This window comes from Amblyomma mixtum, chromosome 5 (genome assembly GCF_055824585.1).
Source record: "Amblyomma mixtum isolate Tamu chromosome 5, ASM5582458v1, whole genome shotgun sequence".
Lineage (NCBI taxonomy): Eukaryota > Metazoa > Arthropoda > Arachnida > Ixodida > Ixodidae > Amblyomma > Amblyomma mixtum.
In genome coordinates, this window is record NC_143016.1 from 19,788,294 (window position 1) to 19,801,643 (window position 13,350).

A 13,350-nucleotide genomic window follows, 5' to 3' on the forward strand; every position below is an offset into this window, starting at 1 on the left:
TCCTTTTGTAGAACGTTGTCGCCGAGCCGCATATTGAGCACGCCGCTTAGCCAGACGTTCATCCCGCTCTTCATCGGTCTCTGTGGCACGCTGAAGCTTTCGCTTCTCGTTCAAATCAGCCCTGCTTCTAGGCGGCATCCCAACACCTGGCCGCCTCGTAAGTGCCCGGAGAGTGAGGCAAGCTCAGCTTTATACCGCTGCTGTAGCGTCACGTGGTCAGCTGCAGCGCCTCTGATGTGGAGCCTCCACCGCCGCGGCCGACCGCGCGAGCCGGCAGCCCATCTCTCCTCTGCTGTGACGTCATGTTGTCACGTGGTCAGCCGCCGCGCCTCTGATGTGGAGCCTCCACCGCCGCGGCCGACCGCGCGAGCCGGCAGCCCATCTCTCCTCTGCTGTGACGTCATGTTGTCACGTGGTGTCACGTGGTCACGCTAAAGGTCAATGGTAGCTCCACCGCCGCGCTCGACGGGCTGTAGTGTAGCTCTAGTAATATGCTTCGCATAAAAAAACGCGTGTCGACAGAATTGCCTAACCAGGTCTGGGGTGCGATCTGATCTCGGTGACCAGAAGCGACAACGCACTCCCTCACCAGAGCAGGATTTGGCCACCCTGGTGTAGTACTTGGCCACAATTTTCTATGAACGAGCCAATTAACCCTCGGCCCTCATTCCCCAGCGGCTGCGGAGCAACTAACCAAGGCGGCGGTCAGGCATGTGACGTAGTGGATGGTGCTAAGAATCTAAGAACAAGGGTAAGAATAAGAATCTAAGAATAAGGGTGCTAAGAATGTACGAAAGTTGTAAGCGCAATAGGAAGAACACCAGTGCAAAAAGCTGCTGACAACGAAGTTATCATGCGCACGAGTAATTACATGGCGAGCACATCTCGTGATTTCTAGGCGGCAAGTACCACGCCCCGCCACTGCGCATGAGCAGATCGCCGTGAGGTTGCCAGATGGCGCCACGTTCACGTCCACAACGCGCCCATCTGCTGCATTGGGGCCAATCAGCACGTGCGCACGGACGGGGCGCAGTAAGCGGTAGCGGTACGCGCTATGCTAAATATATCTAATACTATGACGATATGCCTCGACGGGGCCTTTAAAACTTAACGCTTGATGGTTAATTTCTTCTGAGCTTTTTCGCAGAAGAAACAACGCGCACAGAAGCAACAGCGGTGCTGTCAATCGGAAGCTATTAGAAAAGGCGGCAGGGATCCGCGTTACTTACCCGTGCCGTTTCGTGGGCAGTGCTTGCAGGGCGTACCCCAGCCCCGGATGCTGGGCGATTCCTTGCAGCAGCACTCGAACTTGGTCAGCTTCACGGCCAACGGGTTGCGACACATGCCGTAGCCGCCGAACTCGGTGTAGCAGTGGTCCTGGCTCGTGTCTGGAATCGCCAAACTCCAGTGAACGCGAAGAAAGGCGATAACAGCAACGTGGCATCCATTACCGGGAATTCGGGACAAGCGCTTATATTCTCCAGCCACCAAGGGGTGCATGGCTTTGAAAAATAAAAAAAATAGCGCGCTGTTATCATCATTGATAGTAAGAAATTGAATGGCCGAGAGCCTGCAGAACAGAACATGACAAGCCGCTATGCTCAGCGGTACTGACTAGGCGCAGTCCCGAATTGCTAGCAATGTTACAACACCGCATTACGGCTGCAGAATGTACTGAAGCGGAGGAATTGCACCCGAAGAAGCCGGTAATGTCTGCTGAACCGAAGATTATTTCTGCCTACGTATTTACAATGAAAGTCACAAGAATGGAGGGACCGGAACATGGGGAGGAAGAGAGTTTCGAAACCAATGTAGAAGACAGGCGGGACGCGCACATAGACGAGATGCAATGATGTGCAACTCAACAAATCGTTGAGTTGCATATTTGAGCTTGTCTAGATAGCGGGATTTAAACACGGAAGTTGCAGTCAAAATATCGAATTATCCTAGCGAGTTGTAATTCAGGCAGTCTAGTCACATTCCCATATGCTACAAAATTATCAAAAAGTGGTAGGCAGCTAGTAGGCTCACTGATTATGTGCAGACGAATGTCTGGTGTTCCAGAAATATCCCTGTACACTTCTTCGGACCGGTCTATAGGAATTGTCTTCATAGTTGAAAGGTGCTTCTGAACCGTTTATAATCTTCATAGACGAAAGTACAGACTGCGTCAAACTTTCTAGGCGTGTTTCAGCTATGCATATAAAGCAATCCTAATTTATCCACAACTGAAAGCCAGCATACTACGTAAACATCGTCCTTCTACGCAAGTATCATGCTCATGCAGGGTTCTTCTCAAGTGCAGATTTAGCTTAGGCCACACACATCTCGACCAGAGCGACAGAAGCAAGCATGGAAGGCGCGTCTCACCGAGGCAGGCCTTCTTGTCGTGGCTAGGTACGGTGCCTGTGCTGCAGACGCAGTAGTAGCTGCCGTCGGTGTTCACGCAGTGGCCGCCGTTGCAGATATCCAAGTCCTGGGTGCACTCATCCACGTCTGCGTGAGAACTGCATCTGTACTGGGAGCGAGTGTCACTACCTCGACATTTCTCTGTTTGAATCATTTCCACTGGGAGTTCTTTATTTTTATTTTTAGAAATGCTGAACCAATCGCTACACTCAGCCGGCAATTATAAAAATCAATGCCTGCCACTAGGTCTTGGTTACCCAAGGGCTCTAATTTTGCATTTTGCTGTGGTCAAAGTTAAAGCGACCCTCAATTGAACCAGGCAATGGAAAGCGGTGTAACCCTGAGCCTTGAAGGTGTGTTAGCTTTCGTACCGTTCAACTCCATTTGTATGAATAAATAGGAGAGGAGCAGCATATGTTTGGTATTTACATTTGGCCACTTCGTCAGAGCGCCCATTACATCAGAATTTATTTGCATTTTCCAGCACTCAGTGGCCGAAAACGTGTTCATAAAAGCTGTCCACGAGCTACGCTGCATGACAACGCTGCCTCGTCGTCAACTCGACAGTTAATTCCGGATCGACCTTCCTTCAAAATGCGGGAACTGCGCTTACCTTCGCACTTTCCTGTCCGTGCGTTCTTTGAGTATCCTTCATTGCACTCGCAAATGTACGAGCCTGGTGTATTGATGCAGTTGCCTCCCTGGCAGATTCCCGGTATAGCTTCGCACTCGTTCACTTCTGCATCAACACAGACAAGAAATAACTCAATCTTTCGTTCTGATAGCGCTTTTAACTCACACTCATGACACTGCATTCGCTTCTCTTGCGCGTAAGAAACGCTCAGCTAATTTAAGTTAGGAAGAACGCCAACAAAAAAGCGAAAAAACGAAAAACACTACGCTTCAAAATCTGCTCAGTCAGTTCCTTCATCAGGTGTGACTGCGGGCGAGTTCTCGTCTTTTAAACCCGCTTACATCCACGGTCTACGTTCAGTGACCCGGCAGATGACTAAACGAGGGCTTAAAACGGCAAGCTATAACTCGCGCCTAGGCACAACTCATGGAGCAAGCGCGTAGGTTCTGAAACGTCGTGTTTTCCGTTCTTTTGGCTGGTGTTTTTCCTAACTTAAATGAATTCATTTCCTAATCAGATAGACCTCTGTTGAATGTTTTTTTTTTTTGAAAGCTTAGTTAACTTACTATCGTTTTAGAATATGTGGCAGTTGCTCTCAGCGGTGGCAGTTAAGCGACTCGTTGCACGAGGCCCCAAACTTTGGCATAACATTATTAAGCATCCATGGAGATATCTCAGCACTAAGGTCACACACGTAATATCATGTAAACCTCAGCTCGGACGCAGATGACATCTACTTGGCCCTGCTTGGCCCTGAGTCCATTGGTGATCGTCATTAACAGATTCTCTAGGGCACGGCGTTCTTTGGGGTTTCTAGAAGGTCGAGTCGTATACCCTGGCATCCGCGCGAGTGGATGTTGGTGATGTATCCTCGGTCGCACTCGAGCTTCCCAGGGCACGCCTGGCAGGGGTGTCCCCAGGCGACGCCGATGGTGGCGCAGCACAACTGGCGCGTGCACACCACGCCTGGCAGCTGGTCCCAGCAGGACGACTGGCGCATCTTGCGGAAGCACGGCCCGGTCCGGTAGTCTGTGGCAGATATACACGGGTAGCGTTAGATGCTGAACACAGCCACCACAACGAGCCGATGGAGGTTTGAGGGCGTTAGATCGCTGAAAAAGTTTAAAGTATGTCAATTCCAGGGGGGCAGGGGACGGGAAAGGGAGGGTAGAAGTAAGAAGCAAAGACGTTGGTGTATGGATGCAAGTGCTGCCATAATTTTTTCATGATTGTGTTATGCTCATGTAGCATGTACGGCGCTAATAATATTTTTGAACATCTCATAAATAAAACAGGCCGCACAGATCCTCTTTCAAGCTGTCGTGACTTTGAAGCACGGTTGAAAATGAGTATAGTCCAAAGGAAACTTAGCCTCGTCATTGTCAGGTCGTCGTAGGAACGTGTCAGTTTCTGCTTAGGACCGGGGTCGCGAACATTGCTTTGCAAATTATCAACGGAATTTTGCACTTTTATTCTAATTTATATGTCACTGGATGAAGTTAAATAAAAAAATTGGAGGAACACTTAACATCCGCCTTAATGGTTGGACGCGATTGCGCATTGGGTTAACTTTATATTCATAAATCCCTGAGAGTTCATGTGCCACTCCTGGCGCATTGATGCAGCGATTAAGCGATGCGCCCCTGCCCTGCGATGGCAGGTGCTCCCAGCAGTGGTCCTTTTGAGGCCAAGGTTGCTCTTCACGAGTGAACAATTATTAAGTGGACAATTTTCTCACTATCTGGCGGACAGGTTCCCAGTAAGCACTGGAACTCTCTTGGACATCCCATGGACGTCCTAAACGTCCACATAACGTTCGAATTCAATTAAATTTCAATTCAATTCATTTTTATTTTCAACTCGAGGTTGAAGGCCCCCAGGCGAAAAAGCTGTTCTACGACAGCTTGAAAGGTGCCTGGGGGCCCATACAAGGCAGCAGTGGCTACAGAGTGAATTACAGTGTGAGTACACATCTTCAGACAATCATTCAAACAAATATAGAGTACAATAACTAACAAGATAATCGTTATTCATGAAAATTTCAGGTGATCGGCGTTCGGCCTCAATTCTTCCTGAACATCAGAAAACATAGCGGAATTGACATATGTCAGTCGTACTCTAATACAAAGTTAGCATGATTATTGTACACAGGTTGTTTAGTGGGTTACAAAATACTGTCGCAGTTGTTTTTTACTGTAGGTCTCGAAATATACATCCTTCTTTTCATAATCGTTCAGAAGAAATGGAAGCAGGTACTGTAGGGACTGACAGAGATAATCGGTACGGCGGTGTGGTTCAAACCATCTGTCACAACTGCGAGTACGACCATCGCTTTTTTGTTTACGTAAACTTGCGGTGTTCTTTAAAAACGTTTTAAGGACATTATTTGCACAAATGAGTTTCAGTGCCCATTGGGTTGGGATGACTCTGCAAGTTCACGTTACCTGGGTGGCCCTCCTGCCTCCCAGGTTGCTCTCTGGGCCCCACCTGCCAGAGTCATGCTCGTGACTTTTCGCTCACAACGCCGACACCGGATTTTCTGGAGAACGGGGCCTTTAACGCTATCGCGTTAAGAACACAGAGAGCGGAGTGCATGACTGAGATGAAGACATGCACAATACCTCCACACAATGTCTACACACGTCGAGAACTCTCCTCTGGACATTAATAATAATAGAAAATTGGACGAAGGTTTGTAGTGATGAACTAGCAATGCCTCTTTTAGCAGGGATCGAGACATGGCAGCTCACCTCTTTCACATCGGCGACCCGCAAAGCCGTAGACGCAGGAGCAGCGGTCCTTGCCGATGCAGCGGCCACCGTTGAGGCAGGGTTCTCGGCAGAGCCCCGATTGTCCTTCACAGAAAAGGGGCATTTGTATAACTCGGCGCCCGCATTCGAATGCCAGAGTTAGGTGGCATATATAGGCGCGGGTTATATTCTGTGACATCTTCCAAAAACCCGCATGGCAGTACTATACAAAGCGCTATAGCGCTGTACAAACGCCTAGGCGATCCCTAATTGCTGCCTGTTTTCGCCCACTGTGCGAGTATAGTGGAGCTAAAAATAACGAGAGGAACTTTATTGTCACAATGAAAGGGTGGAGGCACGACGTGCAAAGTCGCATTTGAAAGTAGTTCAAGTCTTATGTACTTCTAGCACTATTGTGACATGTTGTAGTAGCCAAGTAAAGACAGGATTAAACCATGATATAGCAACAGAAATAAACAGCAGTCAACAAAATATCTGAGCTCAACGAGTCTTGAACACTCCGCGATTACGGTAAATGATTCAACGTGCTACATATAATATGCAACACAGCGAGGCAAAACAACACGGCAAAGGTGCCACGCGGCCGACAGGCCTCCTCAAAACACTAGGAGCTTAGGACGGTACATATCAGCTTCGTCGCAGTAGCATCAATTTTTCGTGTCCTGAATGGTATGTTGAGTATACCATCTGGGCTCTGAAACCACTCCGACATGCCAGAGACAATTAGTAACCTCCAGTATTCGCTTTCAAGTTCGTTTTGCGTCCGCCAGACGCGGCAGCCAATTCCCGACTGTGAGTAGAGCGCTGCGCACAGCCGAAACCCCGGTTGTTTTGCGGGCGCTGGAAGACATTCGAGCCGGGTCGTACGTCAGCCTGACCGAGGGACGCTGACGGCGCCTGGTCGCCAGCCAACGCAAGCCCCAGATAGAGCGCCAAGCACCGGCCTCAGAGGCCACCAACGTTGCACAAACGAAATGTTCAACCCGAGGAATGACTCACGGCCACGGCAGCATTCATTTATTTCTACCGCTGCTCCACGGCGTGTTGTGGATGACCCCGAGCGCTGCCCTTCCGCTGTCTCGTTTTCTCTCTCAAGACACGATCGCTGTTTCTCGCGAGATCGCTTACGCGCTGCCCGCCCGGTAACGCGAGACGCGACAGCTCTGCTTCTTCCTCTGCGTGCGGCATTTGTGCAGACTGTATACGCGAGGCCTTTGCCTTCGCGGTCTCGGACTCCGCGTGGCGCCTTTCGTCGAGGGCTGACCTCGCCACTTTCGTAGGCGTTCATAAAGTTTCGAAGTGGACGCAGCTGGAGGCCTTGCTTTCTTCCGTTGATTTCATACGCTAAAGGTGAAACCACAGCGAATGATTTGTTTTTCTCTCCATCACAGTGTACTGCTTCTGCAATAACCGCTACATTAACAGTAACAGGATTAACAGGATTAACTGACAATCGGTCGTGACAGTCGGTCGGCGCCACTGGCTAGAGGGCCTCCTTTGAGGGACAATCGATCGACGCTGTGTTCCTGAGCTGTATGCGAATATGGTGCTCCCGCGCTGAGCGAATGGATTCGCCACTGAACCGACCGGCCTATGCGGCGCTGGTGCAAATGGAACGCTGCCAGGTAGTACCACTCACCGTACTCATGGCGCCAGGACGACGGGCTGGTGACCGTCGTTGACGAGCCGTTGCCTTGCGACGGCGCCGTGGGCAGCGTGAGTGGCGCCGTCGGACACGACCGGGCCATGACGCCGCTGGCGCAGCGGCAGACGTTGGGTCGGACGCAGTGGCCGCCCGGGCCGCATGGCCTCCGGCAGATGGCTGCGCGAACCGCGTCGCTCTCACTACGGTGGTCGACCCCGTGAGGAGGCGGCGGAGCCCTGCTGCTTCCCCTTAAGAATACGGCTCATTTATTTGTGAGTTACTCCCAGCGCTTTTACAGACGTTAAAGGGAGACTAAGGACAAGTTTAAGCTGGTTCTTATCGATAGATTACCGCGTTCTAAATGCAGAGAAGCTATTTCCATGAAACACAGAGATTTTATAAGCTAGAAGAGGTCAAGTAAATGAAATATAGGCAACGCCGCCACCGGCTGTTTTCGCAAGCAAACTGTGGGGCGGTGAGAAATTCTCTCTCGCGGATCCCTGAGGCAAAGTTACACTGCCATTCACTTTCAAACTATGATCACGGAGTCCATTTGGTCTTGACGTCTCGAGTTTGAACGGAGTGGCGGGAAAAAAATCTCTTAAAAATTGTATATCATTATTTATCTGCACGGAATGCTGCCGGAAAAAACATCAGGATACCCACTAAGAGGTACGGCATTGATTTTTACTGAGAACAAAAATGACTTACAGTTGCCCGCATTGCCTCTTTGAAGTGGCGGTGGTATAGATATAACGATGTACAACAGTTTCATTTCCGGCGGCTATGCTGCCCAGTAGTGTAGTCATGCTGTACTCGGATACAACTTAACTCCACAGTGATGATCCGTCACATTCAGGACCTCCACACACAATTTCTCCGCGACAAAACAAAAGTGTCCTGTTGTGGAAGTTTCCCTTGTTACCTAAAAAGAAGCTAACCACGAGACAAACTTGTAAGCTCAAGAATTTGGATGGCTTTGATATGGGAAAAATATGAAAAAGCTTATTTCCTTATTTGCTGCCTTCACTGATGCGATTGGTGAGTGAAGTAATACAGGACACCGCAGACAATGACCCATTGCTGCCAGCTGCTTTATTTTAAAGTTGTATCCTACTACAGGATGACCTCAACAAGAAGAAAAAATACTCGCTAGGAGTGTAGCCAAGGACATTTGTGCAGAAAAAAAAATCACTATACTTAGGTAACGCAGACAGAACGGCACGACGACGCTGCCAATTTCGCTTAGCGAAAGAAACATCATATGGAGTGACAGTCTGCTTTTAGCGCGAATAATTCTAGAGGAAAAAAAAAAATATTCTGAATAGTTACGTCCCGTCTGTCAAAAACAGAGCTTAACTAGGCTTCCAGTTCTGGCGCGTAGCGTGTATTCCAGACTCACACCGAGTTGCGGGACCGATTTGTATTGTCGCATGTCCTACCTGCTGGTGCAGCTGAAATTAGCTTTTAAATGTTCAGATTATTAATGAAAACGCTGAAAATATAGAAACGACTGCATTTAACTTTCACTGTAGAATATGTGGCTGTAAGCATTTTTTAATGATGCTTCCCGGAAATGATTGAGGTGGAAATGTTCACACGTTTACAAAAACCTCCTTAGGGTTGGTCCGCAGGCCGCACTTTTTGCTTTTGAGCTGAATAGTCGGGCACTTCCTGTGCCTATGAAGCTACCAAAGTCCTCAGGGGTAAAGATTAGATACCTCCGCAACCACCGAGGATACCGATCTTGGGAAGAAAAAAAAAAGTGTTGCAGGATGAGTCGTCTTATTCACCTTGCAACCTCACTGTACGAAATACAGGAGTACCCACCTCTACTCTCATGGTATGAGCGATCAGGGTACATCCTAACCTTTTCATGGAGAAAGGAAATCTCTACACGAGTGTTTCAGAGGGCATTTCATGTCATGCCGTGATGAAATATGCAAGCCGGGCTATGATCGCTTCTCCCAGGATTAGGACGCACTCACGCACTGTACAGCCTCCGTAATGACTCCTGGATCTGTTCCATCCTTCGCAGCAAATCGGTGCTGGGCCCCAGCGGCAGACGTTGACCCTGCGAGGTATGAGAAATATTATGAGACTAACTTTCTCCCAAATATGTGACAACGCATGTCCGAAATTATCAGACAGAAATTTTGAAAATTGGTATATTGTAAGGTACTGTTACGGAAATACTGAAGGTAATAGTCCATGCTTCTGATATGTAGCGCAGTCTTTCGTTTAAAGTGTTTCCTTCTATCGCATTTAACACTTAAGACTGCCATTGAAAACCAGTGGGGAACGCTTTTGACGATAGAAAAAACTTTAATAGAAAAAAAATGGAAGACTGCCGTCAGGTGATCTGCAGCCATATTGATTGTTACAGTGAAATCTTATATTATATGAAAAAATTGCGTTCATAAACGGTTTCCCGGTCCAAATCGTTGTTGTCTAAAATTGTTAGCTATGTTTCATCCTGACTGCATGCTGTGATAGGCGGTAACTTCAACGCAAAAAAAAAAAAGGCGGAAAAATAATTTCAAATGTGCTTTGCTTTCGCAGTGGGGAGCCCAGTGCTACAAGCTCTCAACTGTACTGGGTACAGAGCAGCTGTCGCGGGCGCTAAAGTTCAATGCATGGTGAAGAACACGTCATCAGTGTTATCATGTAGCATTGCCTGCTGTTACAAGACCCATAATTTGTGGCTCCAACACTCCTTCCTTAGCAGCAGCATATGTAGCTCCAAAACACACATGCTACTGCCCTTGTTTACTGAGCCTCATTTGTACCGATAATGGGTCTATTAAATGCTATGGGCACGAGGAGGAACGAACGATTTTTTTTTTCTAGGAGTGTGCAAAAAATACCATTTTCAAACTGAATCGAATACAGATAGTCTAGGTTTGCTACCGAATAGATTACGAACACTCTAGCTAAAAGAAAGGAATCGAATACGAATCGAATAGCCATAGAACCGAATCGTATACGAATAGAATATATTTTTACGAATATTCGACCAAGTAGCGCTAGCGGCGGCGCTGTGGTACCGTTGTAGCAATAGCTGTTAAAAAGAAGCAACACTGATTTCCTTTAGGCGCATAATTAACTTGGCCGTCGTGCCATACATATAGGAAATAACTATTTACGACTGAAAACCACAGCGAATAAACTAGCGTAAAATCTCAGTGGATGAGAGGGGCGAGAGCTACGTTTCAGCCATGGCCTCCGAGACAGGGCTTCAAGACACGGTTTGTGAGGGCTGCCTGAGCGCAGCTGCGTAGCTCAGTCTTTGAGGCCATGTATGAGGAATATGAAGGCCGCCATACTAATGGACCGCGTCATGGAGCTGAAACCACAGAGACGGGCTATGGCAGGAACCTGTGTGCCGTCGGAGGGAAGCATGAAAGTAATATGAAGACGGCGCGAGCAACCTGGGACAGAAAAGACGCAGAAACTACAGGACCAGCCTTTTCTCTTCCCATTGGTCGCGCCGTCTTCATCGTGAACTAATTGTTATCCCAAGCAAGAGTTTTTTTGAAGTAAACCATGTTTTTGTAACAGCCGTCGAAGAAGACTATGGCGTGCCTTACGCGAACTTTGTGCCAATTCATCATCATCACCATCGCCATCATCAGCCTGACTACGCCCACTGCAGGGTAAAGGCCTGTCGCATGTCTCTCCAATTAACCCTGTCATTTTCCAGCTGCGGCCACCGTTCCCTCGCAAACTTCTTAATCTCATCCGTCCACCTATCATACTGCCGCCTCCTGCTACGCTTGCTTTCTCTTAAAATTCACTCCGTTACCCTTAAGGACCAGCGGTTATCTTTCCTTCGCATTACATGCCCTGCCCAAGCCCATTTCTTCCTCTTGATTTCGATTAGGATTCGAGAACTTGAGGGCATATTCGATTCGTTTCGGGTAACTTTAAACTTACAATATATATGACTCGTTCAGCGAATACAATAGAAGGATATTTGGTTCTGTATTCGAAAATTTTGAATATTCGCACATCCCTATTTTGTTCTATTCGGTGAGTACGGGAAGGGAACCAAGGCCACACAAAATTTGGTATGCTGAATGCTGACATATACACAATAACGCAACGTGATTTAAGCAGAGATGTGCCCAACCAAGGCAGTTATCGCTGACTGCATCCACATAAGCGCAGCCATACGGGTAGAAAATACATATACCGTCTTTAACACAGTTGTGTAAAAGGGACCCACAGCCCCATCGTCTTGCTCCGCCTTAGAGCCAGAAAGCGGAGATTGTACAGAACGGTTGTGTAAGCCGAATTGTGGTACACGGGAACCTGAATGCCATAGTTTCCACAATGGAGGCACTACTATATGTACTGCAACAGAGATCAACGATCGGCGCACCAGCCCCTGTCGGGCGTTAGAACTGGGTAAGTTGACTTGTGGCGCCGGAATTCAGCGAGCCTATATCCTTCGCCTTCACCCATCTGAGGGACGGTGCGCGAAGAAAAAAAAAGGAACGCACAGGCTGCGTGAGGGGGGGGGGGGGGGGGGGGGGGTGAGGAGGAGGGTCGTACAGTCGTGTCATGCCTCCGTAGCGGCGGCACGGTGACGCCGACTGCTTTGCATATCTCGAACCACGCGGAAAGCGAAACGCGCAGCCTGCTTGGCCCACGTCCAGGGAGTCGGCCGATCCCTCGTGGAGCCCCCCTTCACCTCACTCGCACGCTCAGCAGTAAGACGGCGGGACACACTGAGCTCGCGGCCTGCCGCACGGCTGTAAATCCGCGGTTCCGCATTCTGCAGGCGCCGTGCTTGTTCCCCACGTTTCACGCGCCCTATCAACTACTCCATAGCTGCCGCGTAAAGCTGCGGTGTGGAGGGAACCGCGCTGCCGATAACGACGCTCCGGCTTCGGTTTCTGTGGAAGCGCTCGCGTCAGCGCATTTCGGCTGTGAGACGAGTAGCGAGAGGCATCGCCAACGCTGATTTTACTTCTTTTTTTTTTCTGCCACGAGCTTCAGCTAATGATTGCAGCCTGGCATTTCCGCTCCTACTGGCGCTTTCAGTTTCTTGCTGACGTCCAGCCGCAGGCCTGAATTCTAGCCTGGCAATATTTTCTTTATATAGATTATTCGCAACCGGCACATAGCCCGGAGCGGCTAGTTGTGCAGCCTCCGCATAGAAATGTGTGCGCCCGCACTGGTCAGTAAGATCCATGTTGTCGGAACAAAATATATCGGTTGCTTCTGCTTTCAAAGAAAATCGTAATTCGCAAACCGGCTTTAGTGGTAGGATTTCAACGCCCAGTTTCGCACTTCTATTAGGCATTTCCTTCGAAATCTAGACAGCAACTGGCGCCAGTATCGGCGCGGGCAAGCCAGCCACTCGATGACAGTAGAAGTATCATTAGTATGAGAGGTATCTAAAGGATCACAAAACTTTATGACACAACCGCGGTGGCATTTCATAACATTTCACTGCATAGCCCCACAGCTATGATAGTCCGCAAAGCGCGAAATTTTTTACTTTTAAACATGTACAGGAGAGGGATTGTATATCAGAATTTCTGGTATTGGGTGGGCTTGCTTTGACAAGTTTGCGCGGCAAGCTGCTTTGTGTCTGGGTATTCGGGCGGGTCGAATGCGCTTAACGTTTTTCCAGTCAGAGCTCGCCTGATGTTCTGTATAGATAGGCAATACAGTCGAACCTCATTATAACGAAACGGTTCATAACGAAATATTAAATATAACGAAGGAATGACGATTCCTCTTGGGAGCTCGGTCAACACGGGCTGTAACAAAGCTACGGCTATAACGAAGTAATCGCCGAGCCCCTTCAGCTTCGTTATAACGAGGTTCAACTGCACTTCTTTATTTACAATCGGCATGGATTTGGTTATTTAATTTCA

At 48.6% G+C, this 13,350-nt stretch overlaps 1 protein-coding gene across 1 annotated transcript in view; it reads right to left on the reverse strand.

The window, feature by feature from the left end:
* LOC149341442 (fibrillin-1-like) overlaps positions 1-13,350 on the reverse strand; it is a 100,671-nt gene that overhangs the window by 68,638 nt on the left and 18,683 nt on the right. The window contains exons 2-8 of the mRNA XM_089543549.1: positions 9,448-9,533; positions 7,454-7,636; positions 5,794-5,898; positions 3,878-4,072; positions 3,023-3,148; positions 2,371-2,496; positions 1,230-1,388 (exon numbers count right to left, since the gene is read on the reverse strand). Coding sequence (XP_089399675.1) covers positions 1,230-1,388; positions 2,371-2,496; positions 3,023-3,148; positions 3,878-4,072; positions 5,794-5,898; positions 7,454-7,636; positions 9,448-9,533 — 980 coding nt within the window. The remainder of the gene's footprint in view (positions 1-1,229; positions 1,389-2,370; positions 2,497-3,022; positions 3,149-3,877; positions 4,073-5,793; positions 5,899-7,453; positions 7,637-9,447; positions 9,534-13,350) is intronic.